A 21663-nucleotide genomic window follows, 5' to 3' on the forward strand; every position below is an offset into this window, starting at 1 on the left:
GTTGTTTTTAACTTTTCTGTATTTATTAAATGAGTCTGCGTTCCGTGACTAAAGCTGTTTATCTTTACAAGGTGGAATCTAGAGTGGCCTGCATTGCGGAGCGATCTGTCATTGACTGAGATACGGGGAGGTATTTCAGTCATATTTATTGAACGCTTACTGGGTGCAGAGCACTGTACTAAGCGATTGGGAGAGTACAGTACCACGATAAATGGACACGTTCCCTGCCCACGGTGAGCTACAGCCTAGAGGGGGAGAGACATTAATACAAATAAATTACGGATATGTACATAAGTGCTGTGGGGCTGGGAGGGGGGAAGAACAAAGAACAGGGTGAGAAGAGGAAAGGGGGGGGTCGAGTCCACTCCTGTAGATTTGGGTTCCTGGTTCCAGTATTGGCCTCTGCCCTTTTTATGTGACCTTGGAAGAGTCACTTCATTCTCCCTCTACCTGAGATTTTTCTTGTCCAAAGTGGGTACGGCGAGACCCTCTAGACTGCAAGCTCGTGGGACCCTCCAGACTGTATGCGGGAAATGTGTCCATTTATTGTTATATTGTGCTCTCCCAAGTACTTAGCTCAGTGCTGTGCCCCAGTAAGCGCTCAGGAAATCCGATTGAATGAATGAACCTAGATCCTGTGTAGCTCCAAGAAACATTTTGCTCGTCATTTTAGTAACATCAGCGCTGAGCTCCTGAGAGGGATGTCTGTGTAATGAAACTTTTTCTTACTGAATGGATATTCTAAGGGAGAGAATCAATGGGCCTTGCAAACAGTTCTAGCCAAAACATTCGGCACTTTGAGGGAACTTGCTGTCCCACTGGAGCTTGGCATCTTAGCAACTGTCTCGGACGGTATCATTCTACGCAGATGAAACAGCTGTCTTTCCTTAGCTGAGGCTCCGCTCTCTAGGCTGAAGAGCTAGTTTATCAATTGGTGGCTTCTCTCGATAACCTCTGCTGACCTCAGCTGATCAAACCAATGGACGTATAAAGAGCTGTTTCGCGGCCACTCCCCAATTTGATGAAGAACCCAGATTTCATCCTTGAAGACATAAATGGCTCCTCTTTTTTTTTTTTGGTATTTAAGCGATTAGTATGTGCCAGGCATGTAGATCCAAGGTAATCAGCTTGGATACAGTCCAGGTCCCATGTGGGGCTCACAGCCTTAATCCCCGTTGTACGGATGAGGTGATTTAGGCCCAGAGAATTTAAGTGACTCGCCCCAGGTCACACTACAGACAAGTGGCAGAACTGGGATTAGAACCCAGGTCCTTCTGACTCCTAGACCCATGCTCTATCCACTAGGCCGTGCTGCTTCTCTCTTTGAATAGAGGAACCCCAGGTTGTTGAAATGGAAAAACAGATAGGGAGATCTTCCCATCTGGGGGCATGAGGGAATCAGGATGAGATCTGAGCGTTCCAAAGCTACCATTGGAAGAGGCTTTCGGGTGACCCTGAGGACAGTCCACATCCGGTGAGTTACGGAAGTGGCGTAGAGGATTTCGGCGTGTGGGACACCCACTTTGGGCAGTTGTCCCCACGTACTTTCCTGGGAGCGTCAGACGCCCTCCTCCACTCAAGATCGAAGGGAGAAATGTGGGCAGGTTCATTTGTCCAGGCCCTTTCTTCCTCCCTCCCCGCAATTCCACAGTTGCTTTCAGGAGCAGCAAGGCCTAGTGGATAGATCTCAGGCCTCGAAGTCAGACGAACCTGGGTCTAATCCCAGCTCCACCACTTGTCTGCTGTGTGACCCTTAACTTCACTTCATAAGGTTGGTATTTGTTAAGCGCTTACTATGTGCAGAGCATTGTTCTAAGCGCTCGGGTAGATACAGGGTCATCAGGTTGTCCCATGTGAGGCTCACAGCCTTCATCCCCATTTTACGGATGAGGGAACTGAGACCCAGAGAAGTGAAGTGACTTGCCCACAGTCACCCAGCTGACAAGTGGTGGAGCCGGGATTCGAACCCACGATCTCTGACTCCCAAGCCCGGGCTTTTTCCACTGAGCCACGCCGCTACTCTAACTTAACTTCTCTGTGCCTAAATTACCTCATCTGTAAAACGGGGACTAAGACCACGAGCTCAGAATCTCTGACTCCCAGGCCCATACTTCTTTCACTAGGCCACGCTGCTTACTTGATATTCAGCCTCAGCCCCACAGCACTTGTATGCATATCCCTAACTCCCGGTAGGCAGGGAACTTGTCTACCGACTCTGTTGTAGTCTCTCAAGCGCTTAGGACAGTGCTCTACACACAGTAAACGCTCAATACATGCCATGGATAGATTGATTAAGCCCATCCCTTTTCCGGGAGCTGGAGGCGGGGCAAACATACTGTTGTCACGCCGCTATTTTTAGGAATAGAGCAAGGCTGGGAAAGACAGTCGGAGGCTCATTCAGGCTCTGTATTCCTTTCTGGACAGTGCCCAGGGCAACTGCCCGTTCACCCTATACTAGCGCCTGTTTGCGGATCCCTGTCCCGGGACGTAGATCCAGGGTATGAACTCGAGAAGACCCACAACTTGGTGGAGTGCCCGATCGGATGGATGGAGAACCAACTCCAACTTCTGACATTAGAGCAACTCTGTCCCTCTCCAATGGTTGAACGACTCCATTTAGCTCAAGGATGATTGTCCATTTTGAACTCGGAAATTCCGGATCCCTTCTGCTCACACAGAGTGATTTCTTTTTTTCATTTTCTTTCTCTATTTACCAAGGGGACTTGCCAGTCATGTGGAGCAGGAGGACCGAATCTCTGGGCCTGTCTTCAGGTAAAGAAGGATCCCTCCGGGGACCGGGGGCATGTGCTTTTTGTTCCAGTTCATCGAGCCCCGTGGGTTGCCGGTCAGGGTGGTGGCATTTGCCGGTCGGGCCGCTAAAATCCGGGGCCCTGAAGGAAACGAGGGATCGTATCCTAAAATGGAGATCTGAGGAAATAAAGCCAGAGGGCGCTGAATGAAAAGGAACGGAGGCCGGGTGCTGCGAGGTTGTTTTCGTCTGTGGCTCATTTAGAAGAAATGGAAGCCTTGAGGCTCCTCTCTGCCCCATTAGTGACCACACCACTCATCAGATCACTGAATACCAGAGGGTGACACCAACCGCTTCCTGCCCGCCTCCCGCCTCATTGCCGTTCGGATCTACAGTCCCTTGGCAGCCGGAAAGGCAAAATTGAAAGCTGACCGTCCCTCTCGGGGGCACAGAGGACTCCTCGGGGATGAGGGGCTCAAACCTGGATGTTTTTGCCGCCTTAGACGGGGTCAGAGTTGGGTTCATTTGGATCATAATCTTGGCTGCCCCCTCCTCCGCCTCCAGTTCCTGACTTTAGCCTGTTTCCTGTCTGTACTTTGTAGGTTGGCTGTCCTTATGTTGGGTGTGGGGAATCCTTCGCCGATCACAGCACCCTTCACGCACAGGTGAGTCATCCCCTGGGGTTGCTTTAACTGGGAGATGGAGGGACAGAGGAAGGAAGGTAGTTTCACAGTAAACAGACCTGATAGGGGTTTTTTTTTCTTTGTTTTTGTTTTTAACTGTGGCTACGGAGCTCTAAGGCACGCTCTTCCCCACTCCCCCAGACCGAGTTTACAGAAGACCTCGACGTGGATGTCCTCCGAGCCGGAGGCCTGTTGGACCCTTTCTTAGTGCGGTAAAATATCTCTCCTTTGATTCTAACCTCTAGGCCAAAAAGCACAACCTGACAGTGAACCTGACCACCTTCCGGGTGTGGTGCTATGCCTGCGAGAAGGAAGTTTTCCTGGACCAGAGGCTGGCGGCGTATCCACCAGCCCCTCCGTCCAAATTCTCGGAGCAGGTGGGTCTGGATTATCTCTTGTGACTCTCTTGGACAGTTCAGCCTAAAGCGACTTGACTTGCGCCTGCTGAGATAGTTGGGGAGGGCACTGCACTGGGAATTAGAATAATAAGAAGAAGAAGAATTATGGTATTTGTTAAGCTCTTATTATGTGTCAATCTCTGGGGAAGATACAAGTTAATTAGGTTGACACAGTCCCTGTCTCAAGGGAGGGGTCACAGTCTAAGGGGGAAAGAGAAAAGGTGTCGAATCCCCATTTGGCCAATGAGGAAACGGGCACAGAGGAGTTAAGTGACTTTCCCAAGGCCACCCAGCAGGCAAGTGGCAGAGCCGGGATTAGAACCCAGGTCCTCCGACTCCCGGCCCCACACCGTTCCCACTAGGCCACGCTGCTTCTCCCAGATGAGTTCTATTCTAGGCTTCGCCACCAACTTGCTAGGTGACTCCGACCACGCTATTTCCCCTCTTTGGGTCTCAATTTCCTTTTCGGTTACACGGTTTTAATGTTCTCCGAGCCTTTTGGAAGTGAGTGTCTTAGGAACACTATGCTCTTAGGCAAAGTAATCAATCCTACTTATTAAGCGCTTACCGCGTGCAGAGCACTGTCCTAAACGGTTGAGAGAGTACAATACGGCAGAGTTGGTAGACACATTCCCTGCTCACGGTGAGCTCTGGTGTATTCCTCCACTGCTCCCGGGTGCGATTCCAGGCCGGAATCAACGTGCAGTGATTGTGTGGCCGCGTGAAGTGTAGCATACGGGTTCCGGGCACGTGTCTCTGAAGCTTTCTCCTTTGGTTCCGTGCCGCGGATGAAATTGGGTCTGGGTCAATCCTGGGTCTCCGTTTCAGGGTTCTCCATTACCTTCTCACCCTCTGAAGGCAGTCCCCATCGCAGTGGCTGATGAAGGGGAGTCCGAATCTGAGGATGATGATCTAAAACCTCGAGGTAATTCCGCCCTCCCCCCAGAATCTGCGTGGATTAGCTACTCTGGTTCCTCTCTCCGTGGACCTGCAGCTTCAACCGTCCCGAGTACCTCCCCGTGTGCTTTCTGTGGGGCGACCAAGCCGAGCTTGAATAGAAATATGTCTGAGCCTTTCCCGATCAGACCGTCTACAAAACGCGTCCATTCTGAAGGCCGTCTTGGAGCGCTCACTGCCTTCTCTTTCCTTTGCTGCTTCCCTAGGCCTCACTGGGATGAAAAATCTGGGGAACTCCTGCTACATGAATGCCGCCCTCCAGGCACTCTCCAACTGGTAGGCAGTCGGGCCGGTTTGGAGGATGAGGTGAAAGTCGGAGGGAGTGTCCCCCGGGAAACGGGAGCAAGTTCTCGCGTCAGGGCCGGGAGGAGGGCCCTCAGTGTTTGGAAGCCGTCCTGGGGAACAGGCCTGGGAAGAAATGAGGCCCGGGGTCATCCAGGGGATGGAACGCTCCTGGCTTTGGGCAGGAGGTGATGTTTAGGTCATCATCATGGGTTAGGGCTTCTTCTGCGTTTAGATGTTTTCAAGGAAAGTAGGGCATTAATGGGGAGGGTGAGGTGTTTGGGTATCAGGAACGTCATCTTCCCCGCCTCACTCGCAGGTGTGTCATCCCGGGGCCAACCAGCCCCTGCCCAGCGGGTGACTAATTCCGAATCACAGGGCCGAGAGGCCTAGAGCACTTCCTTCCCCAGGCGTTTCTGGTTGGGAAATTTAGACATCTTCCCCAGTGAGCTTCTCTTGTGGGTTTCCAGCTTTTCCTGTTCCGGGAGTTGTGAGATCAATATGAAGGGTTTCTCTCTCTACCTGCAACTTTCATTTTTCTTCTCCTCCCTAGCCCGCCCCTGACTCAGTTCTTCCTGGAATGCGGAGGGCTGGTTCGCACTGACAAGAAACCTGCACTGTGTAAAAGTTACCAAAAGCTGGTCTCTGAGGTCTGGCACAAGAAACGGTGAGTGAAGCGCCTCCCTTTCCACCCCCTCTCCCCCCCCACACACCCTAGCAGGGTGAGCAGGTGGAAGCAAGGATTACCCTCCAGGTCCGGACTCGGAGCAAGACAGGCCACTAAGTGCCCTCCTTGGACAGCTCGCTGACCGAACGCCCAGGCTCAGGCTGCAGTTCTGGGGGGAGATTGGGAGTTTCCTCAGTGGGCCGAATGATTCCCCGTAGTACGTGGGAAGGAGCTCGACAAAAGGAAGCGAATCTAGCCCCTTAGAGGGTGCGAATGATAAAGGATAGAAATGAAAAATTCCGCTCGCTGACTTCTGAGAGCACTGATGCTCGCGTGAGTGGATCCACATCTCTGACTCACATGAGGCTCCAAGTCTAGCGGGGAGGGAGAAGAGGTATCTTATCCCCGTTTTACGGAAGAGAAAACTGAGGCGCAGCAAAGTTAAGTGACTTCCCCAGAGTCACGCAGGAGTTAAGTGGCACAAGCGGGATTGGAACCCAGGTCTGTGTTCTTTCTCCTAGGCCACTGCTTCTAGACGGAGGGTTAATTAAACCTGGGATCTCGTGCCTGTACCGATCCTCCCAGTGTTCTAGCCCAAAGACCCAAGAGACAAAAAGAAGCTTTGTTCAAGAAAAAATTCGTCAAACAATTTTAACTGTGCCCCACGGCACACTGGAACTGAACTTTTTGGGCCTGCCGGTGCTCACAGTCAGCAGGGGAATCGATACCCGGGGTTCTTATAGGCATGGGAGGGACTGGTAAGGTCTGGCAAGCGGGTCAGGTCCAAAAATCCATTTTCAAGGCTGAAGTTGATCTTTTCCTAATCCTTTCCGACTAATCCGGGAATAGTCTACGTCTGGGTTGGTGTTTCCCCTGGTCTTACCTTGTTCTGAGGGAGGACGCTGCATTCTTGCTGTACGCTGATGACTAACGTGTCTTATTGATTTTTAAACAGCCCAAGCTACGTGGTTCCCACCAGTCTGTCCCATGGAATCAAGTTGGTCAACCCCATGTTCCGAGGTTATGCACAGCAGGTGGGCCATCGAGCTGCTAAGTGGAAGGCCAGAATTTGTAACCAGCCCACCTCATGCCCTGGGATTCTTTTCTTGTCAGAGCAGAGCTTGCTCGAATCCTTTCCAAACATAAGTCGCAGCGTAGGATGGCCTTCATCCACGTAGTGTTGACATTTCAGCCGTCACGGGTTCTCTGTTTGGCTCAGCGGCTAACTGGGGAGACAACACTGCCCAAACTCTTTATCGTGTCCTCCTGGGATCCTGGATCCTTTGGGTAATAATAATAGTAAAATAATAATTATAATGGTACTCTTTAAGCGCCATTACTACGTGCCAGGGACTGTTCTAAGCTCTGGGGTAGGTACAGGTTCATCAGGCTAGACAGAGTTCCTGTCCCACTGAAGTGACTTGCCCAAGGTCACCCAGCAGACAAGTGGCCGAGCCGGGATTAGAACCCAGGCCCCTGCTCTCTCCTTCTGCCCATAAGGCCACGCTGCTTCTCTGTGTGTCAGGTCATGTTGGACTTGAGCTTTCGGAAGCCGCGAGTCCTTTTGAAGCCTCTCAGCTGCCATAACCTGGTTAGTTCCATAGGGAACCAACACACCAGCTGCTCTTAATCCATCATTTATAGATGGCGACCCCGGGGGCGAAGGCTTTTAGTTCTATACGTGGGCTAGGGAGTGGGCTTGTCCTGAAGACGAGCGATTTTTATGACATGAAGATAGAAAAAGTTGAGTAACCCAAACTCCACTCATCTTTTCAACCAGAATACTGTTGGTGTTATCGTCCTCAACTTCTGATTATCCATCAGTGGTATTTATTGAGCGCTTACTGCAGATGGAGGACTGCGCTCAGCGCTTGGGAGCATCCGGTATAACAGAGTGGGTAGACATGTTCCCTGCCTACCAAGAGCTTACAGTCTTGAGGGGAAGACCGCCGTTCATATAAACTATGGCTATCCGATCGATGGATCAGTGGGTTTGAGCGCTTCCTGTGTGCAGAGCACCGTGCTCAGCGTTTGGGAGAGTCGAGTGCGATAGAGTTGTTGGTAGACGCACTCCCTGCCCAAAGGGAACTAAGAGTTTAGAAGGGAGAGACTGACATTAAAATCAATTACCGGTAGGGGAAGGATGTGAACATAAGCGCTGTGGGGCTGGAGGTAGGGTGACTATCGAGTGCTCTACGGGTACCGATCTCAGAGCAGAGGCGATGCACATGGGAGGGCTTATCAGAGAGAGGTCCTCTTAACGACCCTGAGAAAAGCAATGGTCGACGCAGCCCAGCGAGCCCCTCGATCGCCTCTGAGCCTGGCAGCGATTGAAATCGGCCATTCTCCGGTTCGACTCGGATGCCGTTTGTCCCATCGCGGCTCCTTTCACCTCCGGCTCTCGCCCCCGAGGGCGAGCCCTAGCTAACCCGGGGTTGCCTTGGCTTTTCAGGACACACAGGAGTTCCTCCGCTGCCTCATGGACCAGCTCCACGAAGAGCTAAAGGAGCCGGTAGTGGCCGAGACGAGAGACTCTGACTCCAGCGACACAGACGAGAAGCGGGAGGGAGACCGGAGCCCCTCCGAGGACGAATTCCTCTCCTGCGACTCCAGCAGCGACAGAGGGGAGGGGGACGGGCAGAGCAGGGGGGTGGGCGTGACCACCACGCTGGCGGAGACCGAGCTGCTGATCCAGGATGAAGCGGGTAGGGGGATCTCGGAGAAGGAGAGGATGAAGGACAGGAAATTATCCTGGGGCCACCGGCGAACAAGCTCCGAGCAGGTCGATGAGGACGCCGATGTCGATACCTCCGTGACCGCCGTCGATGACCGCCGCCCGCCCGCCGAAGCCCTTCCCTCTCCACGCTCCACCAGTCCGTGCCGGACACCAGGTGCGCACCCAAGGCTCCCCTCGAGAGGGAGGGAGATGAGAGAGACTTTTGGATGATAAAAGACCGAATGTTCGCAACTGTCTGCTTTGCCAGAGAAGAGTTGCTTCTTCCACCGAAGTGGAGGGAAAAGCAGCAGATGGTGGAGACCTGGGTCACCTTTGCCACAGGACTTCTCATGGGGAGGTAGCCTGGGTTTAGGATTCCCCTCCGGGTGTGGCATCAAGAGAACGCGAAGGCCCTCCGTTTTGGGAGCTGTCTAACTGCCAGATCTGTCAGATCTGCCTGGGCCGGGTATGGGAAATTGACCTTCCCCACTTCCCCCACGGAAACAGTTCAGCTCTTCAGAGCTGCCCTTCTCTCTCTCTCCCTCCCCCCCGCCCCACCCCACTCTCTCTCTCTCTCTCTCTCTCCAGAGCCAGACAATGATGCTTACATGCGCTGTTCCTCCCGCCCCTGCAGCCCGGTCCACCAGGATACCCACTCTAAACTGTCGAGCAGCCCGCCGCGCTCCAGCCCTGTGAGAGTGGGACCATCCTACATCCTAAAGAAAGGTACACACGGGAGAGGGAACAGCAGCTGAGAGGAGAGGGTTGCTACGGTCTGGGCTCCAGCTGGAGAGCTGCCTGGCGTGGGCAGAGAGTGATGTTGGACAGGTCGAAACTCTGCCGTAGGGAGAGACCGGAGCTATTAAATATGTTGACACACGCTCTTCACCTCCCCCAAGAGACTTCCCAGACAGAGATGTCCAGACATCTAGCCCCTCCTTCTGCCTCCTGCTGTATTTGGAAATTCCCATCCAACCCACGCCTCCTTTGGCTAAAAGTCCCAGTACCTGTAACCATTTCAGCCATCTCCTCTGGACCTTCTCCAGGTTCTCCATTCTCTCGAGTCGTAGGGTTTCCAACTCACTCGAATAACTTAAACTGTAGATAGTATCTTTCTTTTGAGGAATTTCAAAAATAACACTTCACTTATCCCAAGGAAGGAAGGAGATAGAATGATCCTCTTTTTATAGCTGGGGAGACTCTGAGCCATCAAGAAATTAAGCTCCAGTGACCTGCCCTAGTTTCTACAGAAAGTCAACGGCAGGAATTGGGACTGTTACCTTGGGCTTGGTTCCCAGTCCGGTGTAGTCTCCATTAGGCCTCTCTGGCTTCCAGAGCTGCCGTTCTTTAATCTTCGACCTTCTGTCCTACGCCTGTTCACGGCTCAACCGTGCCCAGCTTGTTCTCCCCGCCCTCATCACCCCGGCGGAAGTCTGGTTGTGCGCGCTCATCTGTCAAACAGTGGTATTTATCGAGCGCTCTGTATGTGCAGAAAACTGTACTAGCGCTTGGGAGAGTACAGTTCAACGGGGACTGGTGTTACGGGAGGTGACAGATACCCGGGTTGTGCCTCTTTAGCCCAGGTGCTGACTGCCGGGAAAAAGAAGAAGGAGCTCCGATACCGCAGCGTCATCTCCGATATCTTCGATGGCTCCATCCTCAGCCTGGTGCAGTGCCTCACCTGTGACAGAGTGCGTCCCCTTATCGCTGCTATTCAAGTGTTAGAGCGTCGTGGCCTCGGGGCCTGGACGGGGCCCCTTAGGGGCTCTGGTGGAGGGATCCATGTGCAAAATAGATGTCTCCCTTCCCTTAAGCTGGTCTAACAGTCTAACGGGGTGTGGGGTAACCTGTTGGAAGCCACGGGGCATAAAGAATCGAAAGGGGGAATGCAAGAGTCAGAGAGGGAGTCAGGGTTTGGGATAACCAGATGGAGTCAAAGGGGGATGGCAAGAGTCCGAGAGGGAGTTCTGGCTGAAGCTCAAGCCCCTGCCCGGGGCTTCCGGCTCTCTGAGGGCTGGAAATCAGCCGCCATTGAGGAGCAACGGAGGAGGAACACTTGAAGAAAATGACGGTTGATCAAGGATGAAGTCCATAAAGATGTAAGAGTCACAGTCTGTGGAACACCCTCTCTCCCAAGTAGCTAAAGGGCAGTTGGTGGTTACGATGGTAAAATAGTTCTTGATTGAGGCGACATAGGGGGTGGCCACCGGGGGGGAAAGGCATTTTAGAAGAGCTCAGAGAGAAGGGGACGGGGGAAGGAGAGAGAGCGAGTTCGGATGCGGTCAACAACGCTCTCCGTGAAACTCGGTCTGGGCTTGAAGCATCAAGCGTGCGCCCGAGAGGGTGCCCCGAGCCCAGAATCGCCGCCTTCTGCCCCGGCAGGTGTCCACCACTGTGGAGACATTTCAGGACCTGTCACTGCCCATCCCGGGTAAAGAGGACCTGGCCAAGCTGCACTCGGCCATCTACCAGAACGTCCCGGCCAAGCCGGGGGCCTGCGGGGACGGCTACGCGGCCCAGGGCTTGATCGCCTACATCATGGAGTACATCCGACGGTACGTTACCGCCCGCTCCCCGCCCCCGCAGCGTCCCCCCTCCCGCTCCCATCCGTGGGTGGCCCCCGTTCCGCCTCCCTTGCTTGTTTTGAACACTGTTGTCGGGCTTAGGTCCTTAACCCGTAACCCCGTTTGTATCTCACCCGCCCACCTTCTCCTAGAGCCGGACAGGCCGAAATCCAGGAGTGCGGACCGGTCCCCGGCCTGAAGCCCCAACGGTAGAGCTCAGCACGGGCTGGATTTTCGGGGCCTGAGCCCGACGGGCATTGAAAAATTCGGGGCTGGGCCACTCGAACCCCCGACATTTTTAAAGAGTTGCCTGGGCGCAGGGCCGGGATGGTAGAGGGGCTGCAGCCCCTTTAGATGGTGGCTCTGGCTGCGCACGCAGCATGGTGCGGCATGGCCCCGGCGGGGAGTGGCGGCGGCGGCAAGAGCAAACACGCAGGTAAATACAGATTTAAATGTTCCCGCGGGTTTTGGCTGCTTCTCCCCCGCCCCGACTCGGGTCCGGAGACGAGGCCAAAACAGAGCGGAATATTTAAATGTGCATTTAGTGTCCCTTTTCCCGGCTCCCCCGCCCCCTCCCCGATTGCCGAGCTTGAGAGTGGGCAGGTGACAGGAGGAGGGGGAGGCCGCCCAAGCCCACCCGAACCTGACCGGGCTCGACTCGGGGCCCGGCCCGGGCCCCTTCGCCCGGCGGGGTTCGAGGGGGTCGGACCGACTCCCCGGTGGGGGCGGGACCCCGTGTGGAAGGCGGTCCCCGTGGACTGCTCCGACCCGGCGTCTCGGCGGGTGCCCGGGGACCTCCGCACGCGCGGGACTCTCCCTCGCGGGTGCGGCAGCCCCGCAGCCTCGGCGCTTACTGGGAATCGCTGCCTTCCCGCTTCCTCCTCCTCTTCCTCCTCCCCCGCCCCTCTCCCCCAGCCGAGAAAACCCCAAACTGGGGGAGTGAGGGTCGGCCGGAGCCCGGTTCTGCTCTTCTGAAGCCTGTGCGGGGCTCTACCTTCTCCCGCCCGCCTTCCCAAGTGACCTCCTTGGAGGTCCCCGCTCCTTTTCAGCCACGCTCCTTTCCTTGTCCAGGTTTGTGGTGTCCTGCATCCCCAGCTGGTTTTGGGGCCCCGTGGTCACCCTGGAAGATTGCCTCGCCGCTTTTTTTGCCGCAGATGAGCTGAAGGGTGAGTCGAGCAGAGCTGGCCGGGGATAACCGGTTTGCCGTCCACCTCGCCATCCAACGGCTACTCCTTTCCGTCGGCTTTAAATCACAATCCGTTCTCCCCGCTCCTACCTCACCTCACCGATCTCCTGCTACAGCCCGGCCCTCGCACTCTGATCTTCTAGCGCCGGCTCGCTCACCGGGCCCCGGTCTCGTCTTTCTTGCCGCCGACCCCTTTCCCACATCCTCCCTCTCACCTCCCCGACGGCTGAGGCCGAGCGCGGCCTGCGAAACCCCCCACCTCATCACGGAAAAACTTCCCTTCATCCTTGACCCGTTCCTGACCCACTCACTGCTCCTCCTCGCCATCACCGAAACCTGGCCCTTCCCAGATGAATACTGTCTCCCCTGCTCTTCTCTCTAGAGGGGTGCTTCATCTTCACCCACTCCCCCAGACTCACTGGGAGAGGGGAAAGAGTCAGCTTCCTTCTCGCTCCCCGAAGCCGCTTTCGCACCATTCCACCTCCCCCGTCCCTCTCTTTCCCTTCCTTTGGCGCCCACGTCGTCCGCTTCTTCCACCCACTCCAGATGCTGTTAATGGTCATCTACCGCTCCCCAGGCTCCGCTGCCAGGTTTTTTAACAGTTTTGATCTCTTTCTCACATTCCTTCTCTTTCTCCATCCCTCCATCGATCCTCAGGGACTTGGATATTCACATAGGTGTTCCTGATGACCCTTTGCCGCCCGCTTTCTCATTCCTCGACTCCACTGACCTCCTGCCCCACCCCAGCTCGCCCACTCACAAACCTGGACACATCATCCTTAATCGCTGTTCAGTCTCTTCCCTCTCCAAACTCTGAAATCCCTCTGACCACAACCTCTACCCCGCAAATCTGTGCTGTTCCCCCAAAGAGACCTCTGATCTTCTGACCCCACCCGACTCGCTCAAGTCGTCACACCCCATTTAGTCTCTGTACCCAAACTATCTTCCGTTGACGAAGAAATGGATGCCCGCACCACCACCCTCTCTCCTCAATTCACCTCACTTGCTCTCCTATCCCTTTGTCAATTTCATAGCACCAGCCCACAGCCCTGTTCACCACTTCCTTTGCTCCTGTGCACGAGCTACCTAGCGCTGCTGGTGGAAGTCCAGATATCGGGCCGACCTCGACCACCTCACGTGTGCTCTCTGTGCCCTCTCCTCTGCCGGGCAAAATAATTTCTCCATCCTTATTAACTCCCACGTCCATTGCCCTCGCCGTTTGTTTCAGACATTTCAGTCCCTCCTCAAACCCTCTGCTCTCCTGCCTCCCCCCATCTCTTGCCCATAATGACTTGGCCACCTGCTTTACTGAGGAAACTGAAACCATCAGGCGTGATGTCCCTGAAATCTCCCCTGAACCTTTCCAGTCCCTCCCTCCTTCTGCCCCTTCTTCAACTCTCCCGTCTCTCCCTGCGGTATCTCAAGAGGAGATCTCCTGCCTTCTCTCGAAATCCGCCCTCCGCCTGTACATCCGGTCCCATCCCTTCACCCCTTGCCCTGAAATCTCCCCTGAACCTTTCCAGTCCCTCCCTCCTTCTGCCCCTTCTTCAACTCTCCCGTCTCTCCCTGCGGTATCTCAAGAGGAGATCTCCTGCCTTCTCTCGAAATCCGCCCTCCGCCTGTACATCCGGTCCCATCCCTTCACCCCTTGCCCTCTCTCTTCTTCCCTCCCTGACCACCGTCTTTAACTGTTCGCTCTCCAGTTGCTTGTCCCCCCATTGCTTTCAAACATGCTCACGTCTCCCCTATCCTTAAAAAACAAAAAAACCCTCCCCGACCCCAAGGCTCCCTCCAGTTGTTGCCCCATCTTCCTCCTACCATTCCCCTCCAGTTTCCTTGAGCGAATTGTTTACACCTGCTCTCTCCAGTTCCTCTCCTCTCATTCTCTCCTTGAGCCCCTGCAGTCTGGCTTCCGTCCCTTTCACTCCGCAGAAACTGTCCTGTCATAGGTCATAAATAATCTCCTTCTTGTCAAATCTAATGGCCTCTATTCCATCCTAATCCTCCTCGACCGCTCAGCTGTCGTCAACGCAGTCGATCATCCCCCTCTCCTGGAAACATTATTCGACCTCGGCTTCACTGACGCTGTCTCCTCTTGGTTCTTCTCCTATCTGTGTGGACGTTCATTCTCGGTTTCTATGGGCTCCTCCTCTGCCTCCCATCCCCTAACTGTGGGAGTCCCTCAACACTCAGTTCTGGGTCTCCCTCGATTCTTCAACTAGACCCACTCCCTTGGAGAACCCATTCGTTCCCGTGGCTTCAACTACCCTCTCTCCGTGGATGATTTCCAAATCCACATCTCCAGCCCTGATCTCTCTCTCCTCCTCTTGCATTTCCACCTGGCTTCAATACATCTCTTCTTGGGTATCCTGCCGACACTTCAAACTTTAACATGTCCAAAACAGAACTCCTTATCTTTCCACCCAAACCCTGTCCTCCTCATGACTTTCCCATCACTGTAGACAGCGCCATCATCCTTCCTGTCTCGCTGCCTTAACCTCAACTCATCTCCCTCTTTCAACCCACGTACTCAGTCTGTCACTAAATCCTTTCGGTTCGACCTTCACAACATCACTGAAATCCACCCTTTCCTCTCCGTCCAAACTGCTACCGTGTTAATGCAGGCACTTATCCCGTCTTGATTACTGTGTCAGCCTCCTTGCTGACCTTCCTGTCTCCTACCTTTCCCCACTCCAGTCCATACTTCACTCTGCTGCCCGGATCTTTTTTCTACAGAAACATTCAGTCCACGTTTCCCCAGTCAAGAACTTCCAGTGGTTGCCCATCCACCTCCTTATCAAACGAAAACTCCTTACCATCAGCTGTAAAGCACTCTATCACCTTGTCCCCTCCCAACTCTCCCCCTGCAACCTCGCCTGCACACTTCCCTTCTCTCTTGCTAGCCTACTCACCGTACCTCGGTCTCATCTGTCTCACTGCTGACCTCTCATTCACGTCCTGCCTCCGTCCTGGAACGTCCTTCCTCTTCACATCCGACAGACAATTACTCTCCCCCGCTTCAAAGCCTTATTTGAAGGTGCATCTCCTCCAAGAGGCTTTCCCTGACTAAGCCCTCGTTTCCTCTTCTCCCCTTCCCTTCTCGCCATTACACTTGGGGTTTACTCCCTTTTTTCCCACTCCTCCCTCAGCTACACAGCACTTATGTACATATCCCTAATTAATTAATATTAATGCCTGTCTCCCCCTCTAGACTGAAAGCTTGTTATGGGCAGGAACGTGTCTACAAACTATATTATATTATACTCTCCCAAGTGCTTAGTACAGTGCTCCGCACACAGTAAGTGCTCAAATATGATCGTCTGGTTGGTTGACCTCCACATATGCCAGACCACCTCTCTCCCCAACTTCAAAGCCTTATTAAAATCACATCTCCTCCGAGAGGCCTTCCCTAATAAAGCCCTCTTTTTCCCCGACTCCCTCTCCCTTCCGTGTCGCCTATACACCTGGATCTGGGCCTTCCGGCATTTGTCATTCACCCCACCCTCAGCCCCACAGTACTTATGTACGTATCTATAAATTATTTATATTAATATCTGTCTCCCCCTCTAGATCGTAAGCTCGTTGTGGGCAGGGCACGTGGCTACCAACTCTTTAATGCTGCACTCTCCCGAGCGCTTGGCGTAAACCCCATTGATTGATTCTGGAGTTAGCCAGTGGGCCTCAGAGGGGCTGTTTTGTCAGTCTTCATTTTGAGATATCCAAGACCCGAGGCCTATGAGTGTGACTTGGAGAGGAAAAAGGTTTCTGCTGCAATTATAGTAATGCGTGATGGCCTCCGAGTAAGCCCTCAGCAGCTCTGAGATCCACAGCCCAGAAATCCTGATTGCAGCCTGGCCCCTGGTAGCCGGGTTCCCATCTTTGTCTCCCACTTCGGAGGCGGTGATAGCATCCGATAGGTCGGAGCTTCCATGCCTCTTTCTCTCGGGGGAATCGGCCTTCTCTCCTCCCATCTATGGTTCCCGAAGCAGGAGAAGCAGCGTGGCTTTGTGGATAGAGCCCGGACCTGGTAATCAGAAGGACCTGGGTTCTAATTCCGGCTCCGTCCCGTGTCTGTTGTGTGACCTTGGGGAAGTCGCTTCACTTTTCTGCGCCTCAGTTCCCTCATCTGTAAAATGGGGATGTGCGAGCGCTACGTGGGATGGGGTCTGTGTCCGACACGATTAGCTTGTATCTACCCCAGCGCTTAAAAGAGTGCTTGGCACAAAGTAAGCACTTTTCAAGTACCATTATTATTATTAATCCACCTTCTCTGGCTCTAACCCGGGTGAGGGGGTGGGGGCAGAGCCCTGGGCCCTCTGCGCCGTGAGCATCTCTGGGCTCCTACCTGGCACTAACCGTGGCCTGGAATCGGCTGGGCCTACTCCCAAGGTCCCTCTCACTTCACACTGCGATGACCAGTGCTGCATTAAGCGAGGCAAGAAAGTCACTTCCAAGCCTAGGCCCCAGTTTCTTGGTCACAGCTCCCCCTTTCCTTGAACCTCAGGCCCTTTATGTTTTCTCCCTAGGAGACAACATGTACAGTTGCGAACGGTGTAAGAAGTAAGTGTGTATCGTCTATTTCTTCTTTCCTGCCTCTCTCCCTCGCCTCTTCTGGCTGCTTCTTTTCCTCCCCTCCCGTCCTCATTTCCGGCTCTCCCCTCACCGTCCTCTTCCCTCTCTCGGACCCACTCGTCTAACGCGGGTCCGGGCCCGGAGAGCCAACTGGCAGTGCCCAGCCGAAGCGGGGTAGCGGGGTCAGGAAGCAGCATGGCATCGTGGCTGGAGCACGGGCTGGGAGTCGGGAGATCACGGGTTCTAATCCCGGCTCCGCCATTTGACTGCTGTGTGGCCTTGGGCGAGTCACTTCTCTGTGCCTCAGTTACCTCATCTGTAAAATGAGGAGTAAGACTGTAAGCCCTATGTGGGACAGGGACTGTGTCCTTCCTGATTAGCGTGTATCCACCCCAGCGCTTAGTACAGTGCCCGGCATAGAGTAAGCACTTAACAAAATACCTAATAATTATAAGGACGGCTCATCTTACCATCTCCCCCCTGTCACGAGCGGGCTGCTCCTCGTCATCGCCCTCACCATCCGGGGCATCTATCAAGCTTCCGCAGTCTGCGCTCTGCTCCTTTGACTCGTTCCCCGTCCTTTATCCACCCTGATTTCCGGCGCCGCCTCCCCACCCTCACCCTCCTGGGTGGCTTTCCATCTGACCCAGTCTCTCTCGCTCTCTCAGGTTGCGAAATGGGGTGAAGTACTGTAAAGTTCTCCGGCTGCCTGAGGTGAGTGACTCTCCACCCTTGTGGGGGGGGGGGGGGCGGCCCTAATTTGGGGCTGGGTCTCCAGCATTTCCTGGGGGAGCCGGGGAGAGGGGAAGAGTCAGGTTACGGCCCCTGGCTAGCGGATCTCCCGCTTACCTCTTGGGAAGCGGGACTGTGAACTGGAGGGAGGAGGCCAGCAATTGTCTGGCTCGGAAGCATTAAAAGGAAACCTGGTCTCCCCTCCCTTGTCCTCTCCACGAGGCCCTAAGACGCACGTTCACCTGCTAACGGTGTTCACCGTCTACAAGTAAAGCGAATTCTGCCCTGCGGGTCCAGGTTCAGTGTGCTTTGTTAGATCAGTGGGCTTCTGGTCTGACAAAAGCCCATTGAAAGCAAAATGCAAGGGATTTTTCAGAGCCCACAGTGGGAAAGAAGCATGGCCTAGTGGATAATAAAAATGGCATTTGTTATGTGTTCTAAGCACTGGGGGGGGATACTAGGTAATCAGGTTGTCCCACATGGGGCTCCCAGTCTTAATCCCCGTTTTCTAGATGAAGTAATTGAGGCCCAGAGAAGTTAAGTAACTTGCCTGAAGTCATACAGCTGACTGGCAGAGCAGGGATTAGAGCCCATGACCTCTGACTCCCAGGCCCGGGCTCCTTCCACTGACCCGCAGGATAGAGCAGGGACCTGGAAGTCGGAAGGACTTGGGTTCTATTCCCAGCTCCTCCATTTGTCTGTGTGGCTTTGGGCGAATCACTTCACTTCTCTGTGCCAGTTACCTCGTCTGTAAAATGGAGATTAAGACGACGCGCTCCATGTGGGACTATGTCCAACCCGAGTAACTCCTATCTAGCCCAGTGCTTAGAACAGGGCCTGGCACATAGTATGCACTTACCAAATATCGTTAGTAGAAAAGAAAGCCAGGTTTGGGCATAAAAACTACCTCTGCTGGTAATCTGGATTGGAAGCTGTGTGGGCTGGCCAGCGGAGACCAGGCCGCTTCCCCTCAGAGGATGTGCCAGTTGGTTGGCAAAACCACAGCTTAGACTCTGCCAAGAGAGGACTTTAACTTCACTGTCTCCCCTTCCTGCATTTTACCGTTAGCTGGCTATTTGAGTTCATTTCGTTTACTTCCCAACGGCACTATTGGCTCTTACCCTGGTGGGCCCCAGTCGGGCCCATCTCCGGCGGCCGCGGGCTGAAAGAGAATCTGGTTGTGGTCAGGACAACTAAAACCATCCGAGTATCTGGGCTATGGCTGAATCTGCAGCTTAAGTGGCCGACGGTGTGAGCCCGTGGGGCCGGAACCTCGCGATTTGGCCGCTCGGTGGGAAGGGCGCTGCTGTTTACTCCTCCTTCTTTCCTCCCTTCCCGTCTCCCTCCCTCCTTTCCAGATCCTGTGCATTCACCTGAAGCGCTTCCGGCACGAGGTCATGTACTCCTTCAAAATCAACAGCCACGTCTCCTTCCCCTTGGAAGGGCTCGATCTGCGACCCTTCCTTGCCAAGGAGTGCGTCTCTCAGATCACTACCTACGACCTCTTATCCGTCATCTGCCACCACGGCACAGCGGGCAGTAAGTCGTGCCGCCCTCCGCTGCTTCCTTTCATTCTTTCATTCATTCGCACTCTTCCAAGCGCTCAGTACAGTGCTCTACACACACTAAGCACTCAATAGATACGATTGAATTCATTCATTCATTGGCGTATTTATTGAGTGCTTACTGTGTGCACTTGGGAGAGTGCAGTTCAACAACAACGAACTCATTCCCTGCCTCAACAAGCTTACAGTCTAGAGAGGGAGGCAGACATTAGTATAAATAAATCAGATAGACCTGCTCTGGGGCTGGGACAAACTGAGTAAGTCAGGGTGCCAGAAGGGAGTGGGAGAAGAGAAGAAAAGGAGGCTTAGTCAGGGAAGGCCTCTTGGAGGAGATGGGCCTTCAATAAGGCTTTGAAGGTGGAGGGAGAGTCACTGTCCGTCAGAAATTTGAGGAGGGGAGGGTATTCCAGGCCAGACCCGCAGCAGCCCACAGCGGAGCTACTTCAGCTCCCATCCCTCCCCGCTGACCGTCTCTCTCAGGAAGCCGGTCCCATTATTCGTTTCCCACACCATCCCTCCGTCAGCGGACCTCTTCAAGTACCACACCGCCGACCCCTCTGCGGGGTTCTTCCCCGGTTCCCCCTCCCGGGCGTCCTCTTCCGTAGGAGGAGAGGAAGCCCCGATCACCCAGTTTCCTGCCGCTCCCCTAGCACCCCCCCCCCCCGTCCTCTGCCGTAGGTGGCCACTACATCGCCTACTGCCAGAACGTGATCAACGGCCAGTGGTACGAGTTTGACGACCAGTACGTCACCGAGGTCCACGAAACGGTTGTTCAGAACGCAGAAGCCTACGTCCTGTTCTACAGGTGGGGGTTGAGGCGAAGATGGGGGAGGAGAGCGAGCGGTCATTTGGCACCCAGCCGAGCCCTCGATCCACGGGCCCGCTCTCCCCGCTTTCCAGGAAGAGCAGCGAGGAGGCCATGCGGGAGCGGCAGCAGGTGGTGTCCCTGGCCACCATGAAGGAGCCCAGTTTGCTGCAGTTCTACATCTCCCGCGAGTGGCTCAATAAATTCAACACCTTTGCCGAGCCGGGGCCCATCACCAACCACACCTTCCTCTGCTCTCACGGGGGTAAGGCGCCGCTCCCGGCCTGGGGAACCCGGGAATCGTTTGTAGCCCGTTTGATCGTAAGCTCTCTGTGGACCGGGCTCGTGCCTCCTACGTCCGCCGTACCTCGAGTCTCCCTGGCGCTTAGGACGGTGCTCTGCGCACGCTAGGCGCTCAGAAAATGCCACTGCTTGTTATCTCCGCAGGCATCCCTCCTAATAAATACCATTACATCGATGACCTGGTGGTCATCCTGCCCCAGAACGTGTGGGAATATCTGTACAACAGGTAAGAGGGCAGCCTCGCCTCTGAGCTCCTCTCAGAGCGCAGCCAACAGGCTAGAGCTCAGTCCTCCGTGCCGCCCGCGGCTCCTCGGCCGCATCAAGCCGGCTGCAGTTTCCCCGGTCCGTCCTCCCCCGGAGCCAAGAGCGACCGTTGCTCTTGTTTGGGAGGCCCCCGCGTCATGACCGACGCTTTTCTCAAATTCCCTCCCCGCTCATTTATCCATCTCCTTCCCCTCGGGTGGGGCAGATTCGAAGCCCGGTGTTGCCGTTTAGACTTCGAGGGGTCCGAGAGGCACGGTTTGGGGTGCCTCTCTGAGCTCCTTGGGGGGCTCCCCCGTCACCTTGGGCCGAGGGGCCCCTTGATCTCCCGCACGGGCTCCCGCTCGTCAGCAGTGGCTTGGGGCCTGCCCCGTGAGGGAATCCCAGCTGCGAGCCTTCTTCCCTCCCTCCCTCCCCATTCACCGCTCTTCCCGGCGGCGTGCTGCCCCCGTCTCTCTGGCTCGGATTTAGGTTTGGGGGCGGCCCAGCCGTGAACCACCTGTACGTGTGCTCCGTCTGCCAGGTGGAAATCGAAGCCCTGGCGAAGCGCCGGCGGATCGAGATCGACACCTTCATCAAGGTGTGTGCGCGGCTGAGGGACGGGACGGGGCGGGGAGGGGACGTCGGCCGATCCCGCTCTCTGGCCGCCTCCCTCGGGTTTGCCGGGGGTCTGGCTGGGTTCTCCGATGCTCCGAAAACAAGAGCCTTGGCTTGGGGTGGGAGGAGAGGGAAGGGACCGGGCAGGATCCCCCCCGGGGAGGTCCGGGGAGGCCGGGCACTCTTCCCGAGACACAGTGGGTTGGATTGTTGTGGAAAGGCCAGCCTCCTCAAATGCCATCCTGACTAACAAGGCAGCTCTATTCCTCGTCCCCCCGCCATCAGCTGAACAAGGCGTTTCAGGCAGAGGAGTCTCCCAGCGTCATCTACTGTATCAGCATGCAGTGGTTTCGAGAGTGGGAGGCCTTCGTCAAGGGCAAGGACAATGGTGAGTGCCCGGCGAGAGCCGGAGCTGGGGCCCTCGAGGGGGTGCTTTAGCGGGGGGCCGGGCCCGCGGCGCTCACGTCCGGAGAAGTAGAGAGATCCCGCCTGTTGGGCGGGTGGAGGGGAGGAATCCCAAAATCCGCCGGGATCAAACGGGGTCCCGGGGACCTCCGATCCCGTGATTCTCTACTGCCTACTTCCTGAGAAGTGCTGGCCTTGTCTCTGGAGCCCTGAAGGACCCG

The 21663-nt window shown here is 55.1% G+C and overlaps 1 protein-coding gene across 4 annotated transcripts in view; it reads left to right on the forward strand.

The window, feature by feature from the left end:
• The window catches only part of USP20 (ubiquitin specific peptidase 20), a 44378-nt gene that overhangs the window by 17514 nt on the left and 5201 nt on the right, over positions 1–21663 (forward strand). For 2 of the 4 annotated variants that reach the window (XM_029063163.1, XM_029063164.2), the window contains exons 4-23: positions 2719–2772; positions 3352–3414; positions 3678–3809; positions 4659–4755; positions 4994–5063; positions 5623–5736; positions 6692–6770; positions 8189–8627; positions 9041–9178; positions 10031–10143; positions 10835–11007; positions 12088–12182; positions 16729–16762; positions 17443–17488; positions 18865–19045; positions 19750–19876; positions 19972–20141; positions 20324–20405; positions 20912–21020; positions 21296–21425. In XM_029063163.1, the coding sequence (XP_028918996.1) occupies positions 2719–2772; positions 3352–3414; positions 3678–3809; positions 4659–4755; positions 4994–5063; positions 5623–5736; positions 6692–6770; positions 8189–8627; positions 9041–9178; positions 10031–10143; positions 10835–11007; positions 12088–12182; positions 16729–16762; positions 17443–17488; positions 18865–19045; positions 19750–19876; positions 19972–20141; positions 20324–20405; positions 20912–21020; positions 21296–21425 (2446 nt within the window). The remainder of the gene's footprint in view (positions 1–2718; positions 2773–3351; positions 3415–3677; positions 3810–4658; positions 4756–4993; positions 5064–5622; positions 5737–6691; positions 6771–8188; positions 8628–9040; positions 9179–10030; positions 10144–10834; positions 11008–12087; positions 12183–16728; positions 16763–17442; positions 17489–18864; positions 19046–19749; positions 19877–19971; positions 20142–20323; positions 20406–20911; positions 21021–21295; positions 21426–21663) is intronic. The other 2 variants (XM_029063168.1, XM_029063169.1) reach the window with 2 other exon arrangements.

Source organism: Ornithorhynchus anatinus, chromosome 4, assembly GCF_004115215.2.
Source record: "Ornithorhynchus anatinus isolate Pmale09 chromosome 4, mOrnAna1.pri.v4, whole genome shotgun sequence".
NCBI classification, from domain to species: Eukaryota; Metazoa; Chordata; class Mammalia; order Monotremata; family Ornithorhynchidae; genus Ornithorhynchus; species Ornithorhynchus anatinus.